Source organism: Astyanax mexicanus, chromosome 18 (genome assembly GCF_023375975.1).
Source record: "Astyanax mexicanus isolate ESR-SI-001 chromosome 18, AstMex3_surface, whole genome shotgun sequence".
NCBI classification, from domain to species: Eukaryota; Metazoa; Chordata; class Actinopteri; order Characiformes; family Acestrorhamphidae; genus Astyanax; species Astyanax mexicanus.
Window position 1 is genome coordinate 857647 of NC_064425.1, and position 26186 is coordinate 883832.

Consider the following 26186-nt stretch of genomic DNA (forward strand, 5'->3'; position numbering starts at 1 on the left):
TCATTTTATATACTGTTCAAACATACAGTATATCAGAACCGTATGCACTCCTAACAGTACAGTAAGTCAGAAACCTATATTAAAGAGTCATATTATAGAGTCATGTAAAAAACTATAAATAAATAATAATAATAATAATAATAATAATAATAATAATAAATAGTTATATACCATGAAAATGGACAGAATCTTGCAAAATATCATGCATTATGCATTTTTGGTCATATCGCCCAGCACTATCATCAAGTATTGTCTGCGGGCCTGGTTGCACTGTTGTAACAGAAGTGTGTTTGAGTGTTTGAGTGGGTATTGATGAGTGCCAACAAGCTGCACCTGTGCACTACCTTATATAAACCCCAGCCAAAACATACTCCTCTGTGTCGCACCTTTGTAGAGGGGTGACTTCCAAAAGAAGCAAAGAGTTTTAGTTTGATTTATTTGAAGCTGAAAGCTGTATTTGGCTGGCGCATGCCATTTTGTGGCATTTTATTTATAAGGAAAATTAGTTCACGTGGGTTTTCACGTGGGTGTTCACGTGGGTGTCCTCTGGGCGCTATCTCCCTGTGTGCTACGGTTACGGAGGTGTTTATGAAAGCTGTGGAACACACACACGCTCGAGTACAGCAATAAAGAAGCTCCAGCTTTACATCAAAGCCGTCCACTCAGGCCTAAAGCAAGCAACACTTTCTCAGCCCAGAGGCCGCCCTCACTCCCCGCATCAGATAACACCCGGCAGCGGCGCAGGGCAGCGGCGAGGGTCGCCATGCAGTCAATAACCTGTTAATCTTTCACAGACTGAGTGAAAACTTCTGAAAGCTGTGCTGTTTGATCCCGGGCTGGAGGCGGCTTTGATTCTGGTGGTTGGTGGCTGTGGAGGACGGAGAGGCGGAGAGATCAGGACCCGGTGGAGCGTGCAGACGCTGCACAGAGAGACGGGCGCATGTAATGCAGTTTCCTGCGCTGTGGGCAGTGGAGATGACTGCAGCAGATTCCACACGGGAACGGAAAGGACGCTCACAGGACTCTGTGGCCTGGTTGTAGGGCTGCAACGATTAGTCGATATAATCGACAATGTCGATTAATATTTAAATTTGAGACTAAAAATTTAATTGTCGACTAACCGTAAACTTGTAAAAGTACTAAATTACACAAAGTGCTGGGGTAAATGAGTAAATGGCTCAATTATACAGGTTATACTCAACCTATTGGGGTCTCCAAAAGTGCCCAAACACAACACATTACATATTTACTCACTAAATGTAGTACTTCCCACGTTTTAACAAAATCTAGACATTTAAAAACCTTTTATGTTCAACTGTTTCTATTATTTTCAGAGATTGAGGACATGGCAGAAATAATCGTTGATTAATCGACTAATCGAAAAAATAATCATAACATGAGTCGATATAATCGATAATGTAGAATCATTTTTAAATTTGTCGTCTACAAAATTTCATTGTCGACTAACCGTAAACTTGTAAAAGTACTGCATTACACAAAGTGCTGGGGACAGAAGCGAAATAGGAGATGGGTAAACAGCTTGTTCACACAGTTTAAATTCAACTTAGTGTGTTTCCAAAAGTGCCCAAACACAACAGATTACATATTTACTTACTAAATTTAGTATTTCCCACGTTTAAACAAAATCTAGATATTTAAATGCCTTTTAAACCTCATGATCAGCTGTTTCTATCGCTTTAAGAGATGGAGGAAATGGCAGAAATAATTGTTGAGTAATCGACTAATCTGCTGATTATTTTTTTGATTAGTCGATTAGTCAGCAATTATTTATGCCATGTCCTCCATTTCTAAAAAACTAATTGCAGTGTCGACTAATCATTAATTTGTTAAAGTACTTATTACACTTAATTACACAAAGTGCTGGGGACAGAAGTGTGATGTCGAAAGCGTCTTTGAGAATCTTGAAAAGCGATATATAAATAAAATGTATTATTATTATTATTATTATTATTATTAATGGGATATGGGTAAATGGCTCACTCAAACAGTTTAAATTCAACTCAGTGTGTGTTTCCAGAAAGTGCCCAAACACAACAGATTATATATTTACCTTCTAAATTTAGTATTTCCCACGTTTAAACAAAATCTAGATATTTTTAAATGCCTTTTAAACCTCATGTTCAGCTGTTTCTATTGTTTTTCGAGATGGAGGACATGGCAGAAATAATTGTTGACTAATTAAAAAAATAATCAGCAGATTAGTCGATTACCAAAATGATCATTAGTTGCAGCTCTACTCTTAACTATAAACTCTCATCCACAATTTTGACCTAGAGCTTCCTAAAAACCTGAAACAGATCATCAGGACACTCTTTAATTTCCTGGAGTAGACATGAACATGTTTGATCCTATCTGATGCCACAGTCACACATGTAGTGAGGACTTACTCTTAATCTGGGATGGTAGGAAGGACCTCTCTAGTTTGTCTTTTAGTGTGACGTAATGATGGCGATAAATCTATTTTCTCAGTTTAAACTTCCTCTGCCTACGCTCCCTTTGTGCTTCCACCACAGAGATTGGGGAGGGGAACTCCACCAGAAGCATGATGGGAAATAATATCAGAAAGAATCTAGGTGCAGTCTTGCAAAAATGGTGATACCCAGTCTTTGCAAAATCTTAAAAAGGGAGTAAAAATGAGTTTTGTCTTTTGATGAGAGGATTTTAGATTTTAGTCTGTTTAAAGTCTTTTGAGAGTCTTTTTTTTAAAGTCGTATGTACATAGTGTACGAAGAGCATTAGGCATGCTTCTCAAGAACATCCAACCATCCATCCATCCATGCTTTAAGACCATGAGTATTCACAGCTTCACCACCCAGCGCTCGTCAGGTTGAGTAAAAAAAAGGACATTCTCCCGCGAAGGCTTAAAGCCGGCCTAATACAGCCTTTTGTGTGATTTTTAAAAGCCTAAAAAACAAACTGGTAAAACCTCAATCTCCAGATAACAGAAGGGAGAGGATGAAAAGCGTAATCCTTTTTCGGCAGACAGACAGTAGATGATAATCTCGTTTCATCTAAATGTTCTCTTTTCTTTCTCAGAGTGTTCTGTTAACTAATTAATCCCCTGAAACATTCGCCACAGCGGATCAGGTTTCAGAGTTCTCCGCGCCGCTTCAACACTAAAACCATTCAGCTGGAGGTTCTTACTGGACAATGGCTGATTCATTTTAGATTGGGAAAGAAGACGTGTCTGATGGTTCAACCCATAGACCAGGGGTGTTCAAACTACGGCCCGCGGGCCATTTGCGGCCCGTTTCCTTTTGTGGAGCGGCCGGCGAGGTATTTTAGACATAGAATGAAAGTTGGCCCGCTGTTAAGCAGGTTTTATAATGTGAGATTCAAAGTTTGAACGCTAGGTGTCAGAAACGGGCCAAAGAGTCTAAAAGCGGAGAGAGTGCGCAGTTATAGCGCAGAAAAACGGGCCAAAGAGTCTAAAAGCGGAGAGGCTTCGCAGTTTTAGCGCAGAAAAACGGGCCAAAGAGTCTAAAAGCGGAGAGAGTGCTCATTTCTAGCGCAGAAAAATGGGGCAAAGAGTCTAAAAGTTGCCATAATTAAGTAGTTTAATATTAAGAGACATCATGAAATGAAACATCAATTTGAAAAATCTTAGTTTACACAACACTGTCAAAGATAAAGATAGTAAATAAAAATGAAAGTAATCAGGAAAATGTATTATTTAAAGGGGTATATTTCATTATTTGTTTTATTACAGAGTCTGTGGGCCGTGACTTCAAATAGATTTCTCCTTCTGGCCCCCAACAAAAAAAAATTGGACACTCCTGCCATAGACTATGTAAGTATGGACAGCACGACAGGGGTTGAAAAGTGAAGCCACTATGTCTCCTACGCCCTCTGGTGGCTGGCTCCAACTTTTAACCCCGCCTATTTCCATTAAACTAAATGAAAGATGGCGGAATCTTTAATCTAAAATTACACATCCAGGAATTTTTATGGAAGTTCTGTACATTCTGCAATCTCCGTGATATTTGAAGGGGTGTGGCGATGTAGTGATTGACAGCTGAGGACAAGTTGATTGACAGGTTGTCTGAGAGCGTGAGAACGTGTACCGCCACTGTGGCTCAGTCGCGGAGCTCACAGTCAGATCTTTCTGATATTCGGATTTTACTGTTAAAAATGACATTTCTGAAGTAAAACAGAGCCTCAGGGAAACGTTCTCTGCAGTTTTTTCAGTAAGTAAATATTCGTTAGTATTCATACTTTCTTCTTCTCTTTAATTTTAGTATCTAGGTGAGGTTTTTAACCTAGCATTAGCTATTTAATGCTAGCTAACTAGGTGAGCTACGTTGAATAAATTGTTTGGTGAAAATGACGGTGAAACGCAAAGAGTAACTAAGGTGGAGGGCGGGGTTTAAGCAAGTCACATGGCCCCGCCTCCCACCTCTGCCACGCCAGTTCTGCCTCCAATCTGCCTTTACTGCGCGAGAGCACGCAAGATGGCAGCTTCCATTTTGCTCATATTTTGGCTTCAAAACGTCGTAATAAGTGTGAATGGGGACGTCCTGTCCATACTTATATACATATATATATATATATATATATGGTTCAACCTAGTGCTGGGAGGTTTTCCCGCAGGGTGAACTTGAACTGGAATGCATTTCTCTAATACTGCCACATCGCTAGAGGGCGCTGCGGAGCGCCGTGAAGAACAGAACCGTCAGAGAGGAGTCAAACTCTGGTTTAGCTCCGTCCTGCAGAGAAATCTGAACAGCTCCTGCTGCTGTTTCTGCTGTATGAGTGTTTTTATCACAGTAAAATACAGCAATAACTACAGCCCTTTAAATATATTAACACTGTAGCTTGAAGGATGATTTGAATGTATTTGGTAACTGGAGAAAGAAGGGAATTGTGGCTGATTTAAATACTGTAGTGCCTACTGTAATGCTTCAGGAATAACATATAGTAAATTGATATTAAACTTGTGTTTTACTTGTGCACTTACTTAAGCTTTTGAGAAATATCTCTTTGAATACTTAAACATTGAGCATTTTATGTCCATTTATAGTGCCTATGGAACTATTAAAAACATTTTTTCATATTTTGTAAAGGATGTTATTTTAAAGTTGGTCTGGGGTAAAACGATTACTTGAGTAATTCAAGTTACTCGATTTAAAAAAATTGAATGTGTAATTTTCTGTGCCTTGAGTTATCGTTTATTTAATAAAAATAAAAAAAATCGCTCTTTTAATGTGACAATGCACTTAGCGCTTAGCATATTTGAAAGCGGCGCGGGGAAAAGGCAAAAATAACATTTTATGCTGGACAGCGTGTTTTAATGCTGAACAGGCCTAGCTGGGGACATGTCAGCGGTGAAGCCGAGAGAAGGTTAATATAACTTTTAACAAATCAATGAGAAAAACATAATTGTACCTTAATAACAGAACAACAGCGCTGTGGAGCGACGATTATTATTAATACTGTATAATGTGTTTGTGGTTAGTTTATAAAAACATAGACAAGTTCTAGACTTAATACAGGCTTTATGTACACAGTAAACACAGTGCTGAAGAGTTAAGTTAAATAAATATATGTTAAAGTTAGCTGAGCAAAAAAATCTAAAAAAGGAAATCAATTGGTGATTCTTTAGTAAGTCTTGTTTTCTCTAGTGTATTTTTAATTACTCTTTAAGCAAACATATGTTTTTATCTGATTTATCTGATTACTTGATTAATTAAATCGATTTTTCAGTAGAGTACTCGATTACAATTGATTATAATCAATAGCTGCAGCCCTATTAAGGTCTATTGTTAATATTCTTAGAGTTGTTTTTCTGATAATAAAAAAGTCTGATTTGTGACAAAGTAAACCCAATAGTAAGCAAAGTCTTAATATTTAAAGCCTTGGTGTTTTATATATATATATATATATATATATATATATATATATATATATATATATATATACTCCTAACAGTACAGAAACTCACATATTATATAGTATTAAACTCCTATATTGTATTAAAGCCCAGTCATGCAAAAAAAAAAATAATAATAATACCGTGATATACCGTGAAAACGTCAGAATATTAAAAAAATACTGTGATATATATTTTTGGCCGTACAGCCCAGCACTATTTCAACCCAACCCAGAGCCTGACCGATAAAAACCGGCGGACAGAGAGACGCAGAGTGTGGAGACATGAAGCTGTTAGCACAAATAAGACCCACACAGCCAGTCCTTCCTGTATAAACAAGGAAGAAACTGAGAGGATGCGTTAAAAGAGGCTCTGGAATGACTTCATTCGGCTCCAGAGAGCGTGTGGGTTCCACTGAAACTCTGAGGGTAAAACATTTGAGATCTTTGTGGTTTTTATGGCTAAGAGCTGAAGTACTGCCTTCCCAGGACCATGCTTTTACCACCTCTATGGAAACACCATAAAAAAAGAGCAGCTCCAAACACAGCTTTACAGTTTCTTGGACAAACAGTTGGCTTGAATAAAATTGAATATATTCAACTCTAGGGATACTGTCTGTTGGATCCTCTTATATATGAAGGAATTACAACTTTTATATATATTATAAAGACAAAACTACTATTTTAAAAACCTGTAACTTATCCATGCTGCCTTAACATATCCATTTTTTCTATTTTTAACAAGACAATACAATAGAATACAATTCATCTCAAGCACAACCACACAGAACAATGGAAAAAATATGGATGTTCCACTTCAGATCTACATTCAGATCCAATCCAATCCTTTTAGTTGTCTGAATAAAATAATACAGCCACACAGGTTAGATAAGAAGTTCTGCTGATGATTCATACTGAAGTTAAATCACTTTATTTTTGGTAAAATCACTATTTTTGGTTACAGTTTCTGTCCAACTGATGTATTTAGGTTAAGAGTAAATGTTATTTTCTATTAGTTAATGTACTATTAGTTATGCTATGCTGAAATTCACAACAAAGTCTCCAATTCCCAGCATGCACTCACACTGGACTTCCCTGACTCTGCTGATCATGTGACGCTACGGTGTTCCCGCTCCCCCAGTTACTGATTGTCTGCACCTAGTCTGCCTAGTATAAATACCTCTGTTTTCTCTGTCCCTCACAGAGTATTGAATGTAGTAAGATAGGTCTTCTACAAAGAATGTACTTTGTTTATTGCCTTTGTTATCGACTTGTTTTTGTTTTAGACTACTTTTTGTTTTTCCGTTGCTGAACAGACAATAGTGTCTGTTATAAACACATTGAGGACATCAGGTGGTGCTTTGAACACCTTATAACCAATACCTGATCAATTTAAATATGCTTGGACCTGTTTTTATCCCAAGTGACTGGATACGACCAGAATATCCCTAAAAATTACCCATTTCGAGTTCCCGCTCCCCCAGTTATTGATTGTTTGCACCTAGTCTATCTTGTATAAATACCCCTCTGTTTTCTCTCTCCCTCACAGAGTATTAAATCTAGATAGATTTTTGCCTTTGTTATGGACTTATTTTTGTGTCTGCCTACCGATTTTTGCCTCGCCCTCTCTACTTTTTGTTAGTCTCTGTTATAAACACCTTAAGAACACCTGGTAGTGCTTTGAAGACCTTAAAAGAAATATGATAGACAATACTTAATCAATTAAAATATGGTTGGATCTGTCTTATTCCCAAGTCACTGAATAAGACCAGGATATCCCTAAAAAAAAATACCCATTTTTACCCAAACAGGCAACAATCAGTAATAATCTTTAGATTTAATGCTAAAAGAAACATGTTTTTAAAAGGACAAAAGCCACCCAAAGAATTACATTAGTCTACATTTAATGTGAACCTAATGTAATGTGTTGTGCATGTAGTTGAGCTGCGAGGCTACAAATAAAACGCAAAAATAAAACCTGTCACAGGACAACATCTGTGATCTGGGAGAAAAAAGAAAAAGCAATTCATTACTGAACAGTATTTTAACAGCTCATGTGCTACATTCACTTATCTGGTGGGAAAGCACATAAGAGATCAAAAATAACAAAAAAAAAAACAAAACGCAGATCATCAGATTTCATAATAACTTTATAAAATAGAACTCATGCTCCACAGCGAATTTCACTAATGCCCAGCTCCCTGCTGGCAATGTGCATAAAAGGGCAACTTCTCAGCCCGGGTCTTTAATCCCTCCTGATTGTCCTGCTGTGTTCAGGCTCTGCACAAAATGGAAATCTGATCCTCAGCTCAGTCCTATTAAACCCCACACACCTTAACAAATTAGACAGATTCTGGACTCCAAAAACCGGGCCAAGCCCTGAAGCAGAGGAGGTCACATGCAGCACTAATTCCAGCTCTGTGTGAAGAGACTGGACGCTTTACGATACATGTATTCCACCATGACTTCTGCAACACCAACATTATACAGGGGTCGGACAATGAAACTGAAGCAGCTGGTGGAAACAGGAGAGTTGAGGTGCACATTGAATTCTGCGTGATTTGATCAGCCGTGGTTTTATGTTTTTTGGATACAATCCGGGTTAGCACCCGAACATCCCTTTCAGACAGCTTCCTCTTACAGCGTCCACAGTTAATCCTGTTGGATGTGGTTGGTCCTTCTTGGTGGTATGCTGACATTACCCTGGATACCGTGGCTCTTGATGCATCACAAAGACTTGCTGTCTTGGTCACAGATGCTCCAGAAAGACGACAATGCACCAAAAATTTGTCCTCTTTTGAACTCTGGTATGTCACCCATAATGTTGTGTGCATTGCAATATTTTCTCATATTTTGAGCAAAACTGTGCTCTTACCCTGCTAATTGAACCTTCACACCCTCATACATGCTCTTACTGGTGCAATAGTGTGCAATTAATGAAGATTGGCCAGCAATTTATGCTCCAATTTAGCTGTGAAACCTAAAACCCCACACTAAAATGATGACGGGTGTTTCAGTTTCATTGTCCAACCCCTGTATATATGTGAGAGAAGAGACACAAGACAATAGTGCAATAGTGTATAGGGTTAGGTGATTAAAGAGGGAGTGGCAGTAGAAGTATAAACAGAACTCCTATAACAGTAGCGCAAACATAGAGGTAGTTATGCTAAAGCAGTCTACCATGGAAGAGCAGATTCCTTGATGCTTATCAGTAGCGTGATTGAGTGGAATTACAGCAGGTCTCAGGGGCCACAGGGCCTGTCCACACTCAGAGTGCACACACTAACAGCCCATAATACCCACCTCCAGCCTCGCTACAACCGCCCACAAACCAGCGGTCTATTCACGGTCTATTCACTCAGGTCTGGCAGTCACTTCCCTGAACTCAGGCCAGGCAGCAGTGAGGGAAAAGGATGTACAGGCCGAGGTGGACGCGGCACTCGACTCGCCGCCGTATCCTTTAATTACACACCTATGAATAGATCGTCCGACACCACAAAGCGACTGCCAGCAACTCCAGCGGCCCACGTTTTCTATCCTCACCCTTCTGTTGTGTGTCCAACGCATACATTTCGGCTTTTACTCGGTGTCATGCCGCTGCATTGTTTTAAGCTCGACTTTTCTGGGGTTTTTCTCTTTAGCCAAAATCAAGCCACTCCAGAGGAAGCTGCGGTTAGCACGGCAGCGTTAGCGTCACTTTCCGGAATACGCTAAAGGCCAGCATGGCGTTCAGGGGTGTGAGAATATATCAATATATTGGAGTATCTCAATATTTCGTTTTTCAATACTGTTTCGATTTTCAAAAACACAGTATAGATTTTTATTTATTAGTTCACACGCCAGGATTGATGAAAGATTAGCCATAGCTCTTCATTATCAATTATGTGCCCATCACCTTTTCATATTGATAGGCACATAATGGAGAGATATGGATAATGTAGAAACAGGTACTGATCTATCACATTTTTACATTCATAAATTAGTACCTGTTACATTAGCTTTAAGTCAATTAACTATAGCTCACATTATCGCTCTGTTCTGTTGTTTCATTCTGTTATTTGTTTGTTAATTTTTATTTTTTTGTACTGATCAAGTCGACCCGAGTCCTGGTTGCTCCTAAGGTTCTTCCTCTTAATTTAAAGGAGTTTTTACCACAATAATTAGCATCTCTGTGGTGCTGCTCATAAAAGGGGGGAACTGTTTTTGTCTGTAAAGCTGCTTTGTGACAACTTCTGTTGTAAAAAGTACTATATAAATAAAATAAAACTGAATTGAAGAACAGTGGTTCATTTTGTGTTGTGTTTAATCCTCAACCTCTAGAGGGCAGTGTAGCACTCATTAGTCAATAGTTCCCACTGTTATTGTCACGCCTGGCACTGAATGCAACATAATCCTCTGGACTGCATTTCCCAGGATGCACTACATACCAACATTACACAGCACATTTCAAAAACACTTCCAGGGAAGCAGATCACCTGAGTACTAGCCACATGATTTAAAGCATTTAAAAGAAGCTCATTTGCTCCTAGTCTTTGCGGAGTATTGACGGTTTTATCCTCATACAAAGTGTTATTTATATTGCCTGTGTTTATCCCTCTTTTTTTTTTGCATAAATTTACGCAGAGCACGACAGAGAAGCGACAGCAGAGGAATGTTCACAAAATCACTCTTTTTGTTGGAAGTTCTGTAAAAAAATAAGACAAAAAAAGAGAGTGAAAATCTTAACAGTTCTTTCGATTAATGTCTAAAGCAAACAAAATAAAAAGTGATGAAGGTACATTCTGTTATTTCTGAATAAAGCTAACATAAAGCTTAGTTTGAACTTTTAGTTTAGAGCCCCCATTGCCTCATAAACCAAGCTATCGAAAGATTTCTCGGCATGAAGTAGGAGACGCAGGACAAAAGGGCATGCTAGCAGCTAAGAGCTCACTGGAACCGAGTCAACGAGCACCGCCTAAACCACCTAAACCGCCTAAAAAATATGAGAACGAGAAAAAGTTACAGAAAACAACACAGCAGCTTTCACCGGAGGAACAATTTCACACAGCTGTGCCTGCTCTCTAAATCAGATTAGATTAGTCACATTACACACTGCAATTTAACCAGCGGTGACTTCATCTCATTCACAGAGTGCAGGTTCAGAACAACACTTCCAAATAAAAGCAGGAGCGGCTCGGGAGTCGACTCATGAAAGAAACATGAAAGAGCTGCACGCTTGATGGTCACCACTTTGTGGTTCAGCAGAGTGCTGAGACCCCGGCTTTATCTCCTCCTCAACTTTGCTCCAGACAGGTTAATAGGCCAAAGGCTCCTTGGTGTTCAGAGGTTGAAAGGCTAACCAACAGCGCCCCCAAGAGACCAGCCTCTCTGGTCCAAGGACAGGTAGAGTTCATTTAAAAAAAAAGTTGTCTGTGAATAATCTTCAGGTAAAGGTATCATCTATAGCTAAAAAATATGTTTTTCATTGATTTTACCAAATTGAAAACCTCTGGAATATAATCAAGAGGAAGATTTCTGCACCAGGAGTAAAGCAGCATAAAGTTATCCAAAAGCAGTGTGTAAGACTGGTGGAGGAGAACATGATGCTAAGATGCATGAAAACTGTGATTAAAAAACAGAACTCTTAAAACTTAATTTCTTTGCATTATTTGAGGTCTGAAAGCTCTGCATTTTTTTGTTATTTCAGCCATTTATAATTTTCTGCAAATAAATGCTCTATAAGACAATATTTTGACAAAATGTTACTGCTCTCTTCATTTTTTCCAGAGCTGTTATTTTTTGGAATAGAGATTTTTAATTTAAAAATCTTTAACTAAGATAAATCCCTGTTTAGGAAACCAAAACCAAAATGATATTCTGGATAATCATTTTATCCGTTACAAAATTATTTACAGAGCATATGTGACACTATGTAGGAGACAACTTATTATTATTTTCAGTTATTTTAAAAATATCTGTACCTTTAATAACCCTTACTTACTTTCCCTCAGAACCCTAACTTACTTACTTACTTACAATAACACTTATACCTATAACCTTTCTACCACTTAAGGCACTCAAGGACGCTTACAATCAAATTCCGCAAACACTCTCAACACACACCAGTAAGAAGCAGTAGCCAATTGCAAACAGCCTACTCTCAACCAGAAACCACCATCCACCTGGAGGACTGCTTCGGGCAATGAAGAGCTGATCTAGCACATAGTGTATAAGTATATCTAGGCATAGTGTCACACATTCACACACCAGGGGTAATTTGTTTTTTTAGGGTAGACAATTTTCTGGGCGATTTAGAATATCTAATTTACCCAGGACATTTATATATATATTTATATATAGTTCTGTGAATGTCCTAAAGTAGCAGATACATGAACTTGTTCACCACATTCAGTATATTATCTGAACTACTTGTCTAACAATGAAACATTTCAATTTTCTTTAAAGGGTATTAGTAAAAGACTAACAGATATAAAACCCAAAACACTTTTACAAATTTGGATTTTCACTTGATTTTATGCTATGAAAAATTAGAGAAAAAATCCATTGATCAAAATATATATTTTAGGCAATAATAGGGCCTTGTACCTACAACTGCAGCACAGCAGTGCCAATATAAAAAAAAAACACATTATAGCACAAACCTCGAGTGTATTATTGCCATATATTTATACCACAGTTCCATTATCAGTCTTTATTGAAAGATTTTAAAGAGTTAAAGAGGAGGAGAAAATAGGATCTGTTTGGTTATAAAAACTCCGCCAGTTAAAATAGTTCCATTGCTGCTCTGTTTGTTTTTAGCTGTGCTGTTTGGCTTGTAAGCGCTGCATCGTTGCTAGGTTACCGTTATGTGGTGGAGTAATATGTGGAGAGCTTCCATTAGTATAGTGCATTACCGGCTGATAGTGGTACTCATAGAATGCCTCTCAGCCAATCACACTGCAGGGTGGGAACTAACTATTTATACTAATCTTTCCAGGACTTGTGTACAATATTCTAATAATAGAGTTGGCCGTAACAGAATGGTCAGAATATAAAGGTACACGTGTGAAAATGAACTTCCTTGAGGGGAAAAAGGTATTTGCCCTTCTGCCCTTTCCTCAAAACATCCTTATTCCACACTGTAAATATAAAAAACGTTTCTGTTCTACTAAACCAGAATCTACAACAGCAAAGAGAGCAGAGGAAGTCTTTACACAATCACTACTCTAACCCCCGGTAACAATACATCCTCCATAACATGCTCTAATGTGACCCCACACAGCCATGAATGGCACAGAGCAATGAATGAGAAAATGAGAAATCATGCTGTACTGGGAGAATCTCTGATATATGCTGATTAGGTTCAAATCAAGTGCATTTACACTTAATAGTGAAATTAACAATACGTCTCCAGTTAATCAGACTGAAACTGAATTGCTGTGATATATAGAATATGCTAATTCTGATCCAGAAGACCAGCACACGCCTCCTCCGACACATGTGAAGTCAGACTCCGCCTCTTTTTGAACCTTTTTGCCGAGTAGCATCACAGCACTAACACTCGGAGGAAAGCGCAGCGACTCGGTTCTGATACATCAGCTCACAGACGCAGCCTTGTGCTGATCCACATCACCCTAGGAGTGATGAGGGGAAAGATTTACTGTACCCACCCAGAGAGAGAGCAAGGACAACGGTGTGTGCTTTCTCAGGGCTCTGGCAGCTGATGGCAAGCTGCATGACCGGGATTTGAACCAGTGATCTACAGGCAGATTGAATCACCTAAAAAAGTCTCCAAAAGCAATAATAATTAAAAAGAACTGGCCCGCTGGACCACTCGGAGCGTAAGTGATCGGATTTGTATCAGTTTTAAATGGGTGCTGGGTTTGCTAATTTTAATATGGCTTGGCCATATTATCCAAATATAATCCTGTGACCAGATATAAACAGAATTAAAGAGTATACATACATACATATTTGGTCGAACTAAACGTTCAATGTAAAGGCAATAAGTGGTATTTTTATCTAAAAAAAATGTCTTTAATATGCATTGTAAGAATAAGATTATTTTGCTTATTTTAGGAATAAAAATCTTAGTCAATTTTACTAAGAATTTTCATTATTTTACATAATTGAACTCATTACAAATTGAACTTAATTGAACTCATTTCCAATTAAACAATTTAAAAGAAACACAAAAAGTCACTGGTCAAGTTATTCTAACTCTTATGTTATATATTTTTTTTGCTTGATTTAAGTCTTCAATTGCTTATTAAAAAAAATCTTACCAATACAAAATTGACTAACCCCATTGGCAGATTGTTTTGCTTTATATACACATATACACCTCAATTTACATATATTTTGTCTAGTTTTGGCTAATGGATTTTTGCTAATGGATGGCTCCTTTGATGCTTGAGAAGATGAAAGCGTAGGTAAGCTTTGCTCTTTTTTTTTGCCAGTTATAGTGGAGTGAACTGTTTAGGTAAATGCTGGAAATAGGTTGCATTGAAAAAACAGCAGATTTTGTGAGAAAACTGGATTTGGGCCACTTTTCCCTGCTGTGGGAAAACTAAGGTTAAGACACAGAATATCACATTTATCGCCTTTATCTCCTGGTCATATGATACATCCTTAACTCTTTTTTTAAGAGATAAAAATCTATTTACTTAAATTCTCTCCCACTAAGAAAGAGTATTGGGTAGATTAAGGGAGGCGTGGGGCGTGCATGTTTAACAGGGTTCATACACCTTTTACAAAATGAAATTCAAGCACTTTTAAAGGCCCATTTTCAAGTTTTAAGTTTTTCCAGCACCTTTCAGCTGTTGTAAATGATATGTAATGATAATGGTGATTTCTCAAAACTGCAATTCAGCGATAATCAATATATCGCTAATCTATTCTCCACACTTCACTGCAACTATGCTACTAAGAAAAAATATACTTCTAAGTAGGTAAATAGCAGGAATTATGGGTATTTATTTGTGTCATTTTCACACAATTTAAATACAGTATAAATGTTCTTCATCGTATGTTTACCCTATATATTTAATAAAGCTGATTGAGTTACTGCAACATGTCAAATTCAGGATGAGTTGAGAGCATTTATACAAACATATATTCAAAATATACTCAAAATTATTGATTTGTTTTTTTATTTAATTTGTCACACTGCAAGAGATGGTATTATGTTTACATAAACACAATCAGAATTGTGTTTGGTAATAGCAGAAGGAGAAAAAATAAAAAATAAAAATTAAATTAATAATATTAATTTATTAATTACATTTTATTTAATTAAAAATTCAATAAAAATTTATTAAAAATAAAAATGTATTCTTATACGTGAATTAAGCGAATTTATGTAGTCAGATAGTTTTTTATTGTAAAGTAAATGTTATTAGAATTTCAAGCATTTTTTAAGCACTTTCTCCAAAATTTCAGCACTTTCCAGGCCTAAAAAAACGTTAAAATTCAAGTATTTTCCAGGATTTTAATCACCCGTATGAAGCCTGGTTTAAGCAGAGCCCCAAATAAACTGTCCTCTTTGTGTAGAAAACAGAGGAGGAAGGTGAAGCTGTGAGAACGGCATTGTGTTTGGAAAATGACCCGTTCTGAATGGAGTTTCCCCACACAGCGTTAATAAGGACAGGTATTTGAAGGATCTCTCTAAGGGCACGGGCTTAAACAAGCTTTCAGCACCTTCTTATTAGCCGGCCACTCTACCTGTGACAGTCGCCACACAATGAGCCGGCTGTGGTGGATTTCCGGAGGGGAGAACACAATGACGTACCTGCAGAACCTGAACGTGTTCTCAGGACTCAAAACAGCGCAAGGTCAGGCCAAGGGCGGTCCGATATTATGAGAGCATATGAGCTTATCAGATTAATCAATCAATCAACATTTATTTTAACTCGGAAGTGCAGTACTCTGCAAAAGATTTAGGCACCAAAGCAAATGACACTAATCCTTTTATCTCAGCAATACGAGTGAAAAACATACGATTTAAACAGATGCAAATAAATACTGATACAGTAAAATGTAACAAGGAATTTAATTTTTTAACTAAGTATGTAATTAATATCCTGTGAGCCGAGCTGAAGAACAAAGTGTGATTTACCACATTTACCAGTAATTTACCAAACCAGCTGTTGATTAATATGATGAGAACTAGAAATAAATAACTCTATTAAACTCAGATGAGGAGGAGAGATTAGGAGATGTTTTAAGAAAAACAGTAAAATTTCTGTTTGTATTTATTGTAATGTTTGTTTATTAGCTCAGTAAAACACTTATTGCACAGATAAGAAGCTTTTTCAGATTTCTTTTACTGAAATTCCCACAGGTGCCTAAAACTTTTGCACAGTACTGTACATTGCGGGCAATCCTTATTTTCAAAGAAGCCGAGCATTTAGAAATGGAGGGATTGACAAAATACTGTTTTTAAACTACATTTAATCATTTTAAAATAACAGTAAATAAAATAAAAAAATAGATAAAAATAAAAATAGAATAAGAATAATAATTAAAAATAATAAAAATAATACTTGGTTTAATTGAAAAATTAAGACGATAAAAAAAAGATAAAGATTAATACAAAAAAAAACTTTTGTTGCATAGTACAACAAAAATGCTAATAAATAAATATACAATATATACATAAATAATAATAAGTAGAGTAATAATAATAATAATAATAATAATAATAATAATAATAAAAGAAACTAATCAAAGTAAGTTAAACAGAATAATAAGTTAAATAATAATATTAATAAAAGTAAAACAGGTACAGGTGGTCTGAGTGACACCGGTGAGCTTTGGTGAGTTTTAGAGTTTTAGAGTTTCCTGTAGTGATTTCCAGCTCACTGCTGTTCTGTAGCTAAAAGCTATAAAGCAGATTTTCCTAGTTCACTAAAAACTCCAGTCTAAGTCTGATAATTGTCTGAGTATTAATTACATTAATGAATAAAGTGATGTATTCTGGCATTTCACCGGAGAGTGTCTTATAAATATAATTTCCCTTTGTATCGCTAAAGCCAACTATCTTTTACGTAGAGCTCGAAATGATGAGTTCTGTACGGATCTCCAGTAATAAACCTGCAGACGAAGCTCGAGGTTTTGAGTGTGATGTGATGAATGAAACTCCATATACTGCAGGACCGTGATGTCGAGCATGTTGTGACATCAGAGAAATGATGATGTATAATGAACGATGCACTTGACCCACAGCTTCTAAAGCCATGGATGACTTCATATTCTTCTCATCTCTGACAGGTGAAACTGGACCCGCGCAGCGCCGGGGGGATTCAGCACTGCAGAAGCAGCTGATGGATGGGTGCTGTGTGTCGGGGCTTTGTGTCTGAGAGGCAACAATAACCTGCTGTCTGCACACTCTCACACGTGGAGGATCAAACAATAGAGATGTGTCACTGCAGGTCATACTCATAAGTGTCCACTGAAGGGGTGAGCCTGGGCCTAGAGGTTAGATTGGGCCCAAAAAATCCGACCCGACCCAGCCCGAGCCCGTGCACATTCTGCCCGAGCCCGAGCCCGACCCGAACCATAAACTGGCTGTTTTCGGGCTGATTGAATGAGCGAAATATAATCAGAATTATGTTAAATAACACTGAAACATAGAAGCATAGAACTATTATTTCATTAAAATGATTTTTAAGAACAGCTAAACACAGTGCTGCAGGAGTTCACATGCGAGAGAAAGAGAGTGAGAGACAGAGATTTGCGTGTTCTGGTGTGAGCAACTCACAGGTAAAGGTTCTCTTTGATCTCCTCGTGCTCATATTCTAGTCCCACACATAAGTCTGCAGCTCCCTCAGTGTTTTCTGTCGTATTTTGCGGCTAGCGCGAGCGCTTACAACTAACACCGCGGACCGCGAGGTGCCGCCGCGCTTGTGCCGAATCCGCTGCTAAATCGGACTCCTGCTTCGCGGACAGAATCGGCACAACACCCCCGCTGTACAACTGCGGGAGTGAAAACAGCGCTTATAAATAAATTAGTTTAGCTTCACTTTCAGTTTTCGTTATTTTGTTTAAAAATAAAAATATAATTAAAAAACAGATTCCTACATCCCAGAATATTTTCTGGAGCCCGACCCGACCCAAGGAATGTGGTGGGAAATCTCGGCCCGAACCGACCCAATTTCGGGTCGGGGCTCGGGTCAGGTCGGGTTCGGGCAGAGAATCTAAGCTCTACCTGGGCCTGACATGATCATTTTTTTTTTTAAACGATATTTTGTCCCAGAAATTATTGCGATAAACGATATTGTTGGCATTTTTAGACCACTAATTTGGCACTAATAAAATAATGTATATTATTATGTATACATTAATATTGGAACATGAAAAGTTTCCAACTTGAACCAAAGTAAATTATAGTAAGTTCTTCAGTATATATATATATATATATATATATATATATATATATATATATATATATATATATATATATATATATATATATATATATATATATATATGTGAAGGTAAGGTAACCATGGGTCCGTGCAAGCTGACACGCGTTGAACCGGCATAAAGAACCTGCATCAGCCTTTACTCGAGAAATACGCTGATGGTAAATGGAAGGCTGAGGCACTGCAGCCACACCCACAGTCACAATATTTTTGTAAGTGCATTTTGTTAGTGCAAACACAATGGATGATATCACAATTATTAAAATGATTAAGGTCGTGTCCATTTATTTAACAGCAACTTGATAATGTTCAATGGGTTCTACAAAAAAAATTATTTGTGCTAAAGAAAAATTTAATTAACATACATGAAATAACATAGAAAATGACTGTGGGTCATTTTTGACACGTGTGCATTAGAGAGGGGTTGTGATTCAAAAAAGACTTTTATTAAACTTCAGTCATAGATAAAGTTACATAATAAATGAATTCAGGTCATTTTTGACTCATTCGATTTTATTTGGGGGTTGTTGCATATATTGCGCATCAAAGGGTTAAATATTCTCCTAGGACCTGGCGTCCACATGTGTGGACATCACATTTTGGGTTGTCTAGATCACAACACTAAATTGTGCTCCATGAGGGCCTGCTGTCCTCATATGTGGACATAATTTTTCTTAGAAAACTACACCATGAAAAAAGATCATTCTTTGTTTTTACACTAATCAGGTGCCAATTAGCCCAAATAGCAAATATAAAAAAATGCATGTCATGCAATAGTTTGAGTCTTAGAAGGATATCAATACTGAATTTTACTGAACTTATCGCACTAAAAGTCAATGATTCAACATGACATGACATGATGACGTCCATAATATCATTTTTGTAATATACAGAGCACATTATTTAACGTCAGATAAACTGTAAAGGGCAGATATAATCTGGCTGGTATTTTCTTCATGGGAAATAGCATGTATCTTTTGTATTAAAGCAGCAAAAGTAAATATAAAAGTGTTTGTCTTTGCTAGGTGTGGAGATTTCCGTGCTTTGGTGAGAATCAATGAGCCATTACAAAAGTACACTTACCACTGGGGTTAAACGCCATGCAGGATATCGGTTTATCATGAGCTGGAAAATGAGCGACCACACCTTCCCCATCAGAGTCTTCACTCACAAGTACCTACAACACACACACACACACACACGTGAGAAAAACACAGAGACACGTCAGCGTTTGCCTAGGGCATCTCTGTTTCAGAAGCGCTGTTGGCCACTGGCACAGTATTTGGGGGTGTGGTCTAATCAGTGCAATTACACAGAGTGGGATCACTACAACAAAGCTGCGGTTTGGCAGCTTATGAAAACAACATGTGCTCAGAGATGTATTTCACTCGGCTGACCAGACTCGACTTTAACTGCAATTACAGTCTATATCCAAAGAAGAGCGAACTACATGCAAGAGCCTGTTACTTTCATGCCTTGATGCAAAATTTAGTTCTAACTGCATCATAAAATGCTTGTTGTTTGGTTTATTCAACCTAAAAAGTACTTAATGTGGTAACAAGCAATTAAACCGGATTTATTCAACTCAAATCAATACTTAGGTAAGTAAGTATTAAAATACCACTTCAGTTTGTGAATCAGTTTCTCTGATTTTGCTATTTATAGGTTTAGGTTTGAGTAAAATGAACATTGTTGTTTTATTCTATAAACTACGGAAATAATATATTAACAAAAAAAGATGCAGAGCTTTCAGACCTCAAATAATGCAAAGAAAACAAGTTCATATTCATAAAGTTTTAAGAGTTCAGAAATAATCAATATTTGGTGGAATAACCCTGGTTTTCAATCACAGTTTTTTTCATGCATCTTGGCATCATGTTCTCCTCCACCAGTCTTACACACTGCTTTTGAATAACTTTATGCTGCTTTACTCCTGGTGCAAAAATTCAAGCAGTTCAGTTTGGTGGTTTGATGGTTTGTGATCATCCATCTTCCTCTTGATTATATCTTGATTTACAATTTGGTAAAATCAAAGAATCTTATCATTTTTGTATTTTTAAGTGGTCTCTTCTTTTTTTCCAGTGCTGTATGTGTTTTTTCTTCAAAAATATATATTTTAGATTGTCTTTTAATTATTAGTTTGCATGTGAAGATTGGTGTCAGACAGGGGTTCATGTTGTGTTATGTTTAAACACCGACCACTAGATGGCAGCATTACAATTTGTCATTATATAGCACAGTTATATGTAACTGCATAAAAACATGTAAACTTTTCTTTCATTCAGATTTTATAAGTATGATGTGTGTTTTGTTATACTATAGCCCTCAGTGAAAAATATTTTACACTTCTACTCCAGTGAGTTTTTAGGCTCTCGGTCACAACATCGCAGCGTTCAGTAGCTCCTCCATTTCCACTCGCTGTTGTGTTTATACTATGTGGATCTCTGTGGAAACTTGCACCCAAAGTGTAATTGCGGTGCGTGGTAGTGGACAAATAACTATTTTATTATTTTATTAAAGGCGAGGAGACGAAACTCAGAGATGTGCGTCCGGACGGGACTAAAATTACCGGAGGAGCACGGAGTTCAGAGAAAAACCGTAGATAATTCAGCCTGTAATTTTCTCAGAGGACGTCTGAGAAAAACACCTACATGGTGGTTCTGAACAGGAATAAAATCAAAGAGAAAAAAAAAAAAAAAACTATAAAAGAGAAAATTACCCAGAACCCCCTGAGAGAAATAAAGAGAAACATATTGAACTGTAATGTAACCCCTCTATCATGATACATATCATGTATCGTGTTGCTGAATATTATACTAGTTCTTGCAAATACACGGCCCAGATATTTTTTTTATGTGCATACACAGTACAGGCCAAAAGTTTGGACACAGCTTCTCTTTTTCAGTGTGTTTTCTTTATTTTCATGACTCTTTACATTGTAGATTCTCACTGAAGCATCAAAACTATGAATGAACTCATGTGGAGTTTTATGTACTTAATAAAAAATGAGCTGAACCTCCACAGTCACCGGACCTGAACCCAATCCAGATGGTTTGGGGTGAGCTGGAGCACAGAGTGAAGAAGACAAAGGAGCAACAAGTGCTAATAAACACCTCTGGGAAATCCTTCCTTCCTTCAAGACTGTTGGAAAACTTTTCATTTCAGGTGGCCACCTCTTTTAGAGAAGCTCATTGAGAGAACGATGCCAAGAGTGTGCAAAGCAGTAATCAGAGCAAAGTGGGCTATTTTGAAGAAACTAGAATACAAAACCATGTTTTGGTTAAGTACATAAAACTCCATGTGTTCATTCATAGTTTTGATGCTTCAGTGAGAATCTACAATGTAAATAGTCATGAAAATAAAGAAAACGCACTGAAAAAGAGAAGGTGTGTCCAAACTGTAAAAGCCTGCATAAGGCGAGGAGCAGGGAGAGAAGTAGTGATGTGTTGAATGAGTTAAAACACACACAGTGGGAGGAAACCTTAGACCGTCTCTATGCTCACCGATATCCAAAAGAGATTAATAGCTCCCAGTTAAAAGAGCAGGACTATGGATCTGTAATTCATCCCTTTATGTGTTGCTACAGGAAACTAACCACAGAGCTGGAGAAAACAGAGAGGAGAAAGAAAGGGGAGAAAAAAGTAGGAAGCAGGGAGAGACGGAGACAGGCAGACAGGCAGGCGAGAGAGAGAGACAGAGAGTGTCTCTCCACAAGGGGCTATTCTCTAGTCAGTGGTCTTCTGTAGAGTTTGCTCATGAAAGAGATTATAACTAAGGCCAGACATGAAGCAGCCGGGGAGAAGAGTGATAAATCTAGAGGGGTGTTGCATTAAGGGGGCATGCAGCTTTTAATAGGATCCAGTCTCGCTCTCAAACCAAGACATTTTATTTCAGACTCGCAAAAAAAAAAAAAAAAAGGCCTCAGTGACAAAAACCAGACCCCGAGTATTAAGAGCCAAAAGCAGACAATACTATTCAGTGCTGGAATCCGTCTCTGACAGAAAACTCAGCAGAGAGCTCTGTGGAGCTGCTGAAAACAAATAGCCATGGGGGGTGTAGTAGAGTAGTAGTTTAGTAGTAGAGTTTAGCAGTAAAGTTTAGCAGTAGAGTTTAGTAGCAGAGTTAAGGCTGGAATGACCGATAAAACTCAGGTAACAAAGCTCCTGGTCAGTGAGACCAGTGAGCTCTGTGTAAACTGTATTTAAGGTAACAGACCAGGCCTGTGCTTCAAAAGGAACATGGTGATACACAACTACACACACACCATTTTTTTTTGTTGGCCACAACAAATTAGTAAAATATGTATATGATTAATCACAACAATATTCTGTGATTATAACTGCAATTATACTAAAGTGAGTTCAGACCCTGCAATGTGATTGGCTGAGAGGCATTCTATGAGTACTGATATCATGAGTGCCGGTATCAGCCGGTAATGCACTGTAACCGAAGCTCTCCATGTTGTATTACTCCGCCCACATACAGGTAACCTAGCAACGATGCAGCGCTTACAAACCAAACAGTGCAGCTACAAACAGAGCAGCAATGGAACTGGAATTTTAACTGGCGGAGTTTTTATAACCAATCAGATCCTATTTTCTCCTCCTCTTTAACTCTTTAAAATCTTTCAATAAACAGTAATAATGGAACTGTGGTATAATCACAATAATACACTCGAGGTTTGTGCTGTAATGTGTAATATTGGCACTGCTGTTCTGATGTACGACTACAATATTACACATCATAGCATGAACCCTTCAGTGTATTATTGCTTAATTGATTGCACTTCGCAATTTCGGTGATGGTAGTGATAGTGGTGGTGGTAGTGGCAATGGTGGTGATTTGGTGAAAGTGATTATGATGATTGTGATTATGGTGATGGTGATAGTGATGGTGGTAGTAATTAAGGTGATAGTGATGATGGTGATGTTTGTGGTGATTTTGGTGATGACAGTGGTGGTGGTGGTTGTGGTGGTGATTATGGTGAAAGTGGTGGTGAAAGTGGTGGTGGTGATGGTAATGTTGGTAATGGTGTTGGTGGTGGTTATGATGATGTGGTGGTGATGATGGTAGTAATGGTAATTCTGGTGGTAGTGTTTTCACCATAATCACTATCATCACTTAAAATTAAAGAAGCATGTTAAATGATACTCTGACTCCGCAGTGTTACACAGCAGTGTCTGACAATGTTTTTCACTAAAGTGAACCTACACAGTGCAGCACCGGGTGTGGCGAGACAGGAGTAACAGTAACAGTTCTTCAATTATTCAACATTATTGGCACAGTGTTGTTTTAGTGCAAAAATGCTGCATAAAATTGCTTTATAGATCAATTAATAAGTATAAAAAGGCAATTTGCTTCACAGCCAATAACGATATTAAGGTTTTGTCTGCTATAAAAAATAATTATGCTGACAACTTGAAGCACTGAGGCTCCAAGAAGGTGAAGGTGAAGACAGTGGACGCACTGTTCTCGTTCACGTGAGACCAGCCACGGACACGTGTCCAACAAACTGCAGTAAGTGTAGAGCTAATTATACAGCAGCAGAAGAGCAGGACTTCTTGTGTGGTGAGCCCTGAAGAGGAGCCCGTTTCGGACGCAGATATTTATGGCGGCAGGTTGTCCGCAACTTCTGAGATGAAGAGGTAGACGTGTTGACTCTACTGGTGAGCGTGAGCTGAGCGTGAGCTGAGTGTGAGCTGAATAAATCACACCTCAGGACGAGTGAAGCGTGTGAGGTCGCGCCTCTGTGGACACTCTGGTTTAACCTTCAGATTTTTAACAGCCCACCAAACCGAGGGAACTGTTTACACAGGTCAAAATCAACAAGAATAAAGAACACGGGGGAAATCTGTTCCAACTTAACCTCTGTGTGAGTAAAATCCTTGAACAGGAGAACTGCAAACATTTAAACTAGCCTGTAAAGCTGACACTCCATTAAAGAGATCCTGTGTGATAGATGAACACCTGGGAGCAGTTTCTGCTCCTCCACAACGGCAGAACTACAGAGTTTTCACTAGTCTGAGAGGAGTTCCTCTTTAGCTGCATTCATGTTTCAGCACAGGCCTGGACAATAATTCGATATTGGTATTTATCACGATAAGAAATGTTTTAATATCGGTATAATTCAATATAATTTTTGTGGTAAATGTAGCCTCCAAAGCTGGGCTACGTCAGTGCATGATGACGTAATCACACAGGCCAGATAATCTGATCTAGGCTAGGCTAGGCTAGGCTAGGCTAGGCTAAGCTAGGCTAGTCTCAGTTCTAGCAGAGGATGTTTTGCTGCAAATTGTGCCGGAGAGTGGAGCCACCTAGCAGAGCTAATCTGATCTAATCAGTTCCACCACCTCAAGCAGGTCCACTACATACAATAATTTTTACACATTTTCCGTGAACTCATTCAAAATCCTTTTAGAGTTTTCATCAGATTACCTCTAAATTAGCTCTGGATAGACTCCAGACATACACAGTGATAAATGGCAAAAGAATAGTCGATAGCTGAAACATTGACGTAATGGCGGGCAATTGATTTAAAGGAGACGCAACACTAGCCCAAATAGAAATACAAATTTTCTGCATTGATATGATTGACTGCGCACAACAGGAAGTCGGACATTTTGAAATATGTGCATTTTACACACATTTTTTGCATACATATTATCAAACTCCTCCTAGGGAATTTGTTGAATACTCTTGATATTTGTCAGTAATAAACTAAACTACTAACACACCTGATGATAAATTGCGAAGGAATAGTCGATATCTTAAACGAGGACCAAATGGCGGACAGTTGAATTGCTTGAGACGCCCCATCAAAACAGGAAGTGAATACGTCTTGGTGTTGAAAGGTGTTTGAGGAGATTACAATGGATAAAAACTCACTAAACTCTATTTACACGGCTGCTTGACTTACGCTGTCCTTTGTTCTGAAAGTGAAATTTCATATATACGTATTTCATCGGCTCTATAGCGCCACCTAGGTTTCAATACTTGACATATTCGACATTACAGGAAAGTTAAAAAAACTCTTTAAAAAATTGTCCGCTGCAATATAACTGCACATGTCGTAAGAAATCACATATGGGTCCAACTTTTACCGGTTTCTCAGTTTGGCCCGGTACGATTTGCGCTGTTGTGCGAGGACCCTACATCTCCCTGTGACAGGGAAAGGGACCCCTCGTTTCCTTATTCTGACTGAAGGACTTTTGTAGTTTATATTAAAACTTATATTATAACTTATTTATAGTTGATAAAGCCTATAGGTTTGCGTATTTGACCAGGATATTATTAATTTATTCTTTTTAAGTATATGAAGCTTTTTTGCATTATTTTTCCTGGTTGAAGCACTTTTGTTTTAATCTGATTTTTATTTTTTTTTCTACAAAAGAATAAGAAGCTCTGTCGAAACTCTGTTGTAATTTAAAGTTATTCATATTGGTAATATGTATATAGATTATAGGTTTATGTTTTACAGTGATTTTGTTTTATACAAGTATTATATAGTTTTATATAGTGAGAGGAGGCTTTACATTAAAGACTTACATTAAATTCTCAGACAGTACAGATTGCAGGGAGTCTTAGCAGTTTTTCTGAGGCCTTCAAAGTATTTATTTCGATATTGCAATTAAGGTATATAAGCGCAACATAAATTTTGTCCATATCGTCCAGCACTATTTCAGCAGAAAACGAGAGGAAAGGCAGAATACGGTGAATACTCTAATATCATAATACCCCTCACCTCCACTGACCCGCCGCTAATCTCTCACTACAGCCGCCCTCGTGCCAGCATAATGGCACCAGCCACAGGAAGTGCCTCTGTGAAAAAAGGCTGGCAGCCTCTGCTCGAGTACAAGCTCTGAATTTACAGAGTGGGGTTCTTTATAACAAAGT

At 37.9% G+C, this 26186-nt stretch overlaps 1 protein-coding gene across 4 annotated transcripts in view; it reads right to left on the minus strand.

Annotated features, from left to right (window-relative positions):
* The window catches only part of bcas3 (BCAS3 microtubule associated cell migration factor), a 502994-nt gene that overhangs the window by 411402 nt on the left and 65406 nt on the right, over window positions 1-26186 (minus strand). For all 4 annotated transcript variants that reach the window (XM_022675301.2, XM_022675293.2, XM_022675283.2 and 1 more), the window contains exon 13: window positions 19377-19470. In XM_022675301.2, the coding sequence (XP_022531022.1) occupies window positions 19377-19470 (94 nt within the window). The remainder of the gene's footprint in view (window positions 1-19376; window positions 19471-26186) is intronic.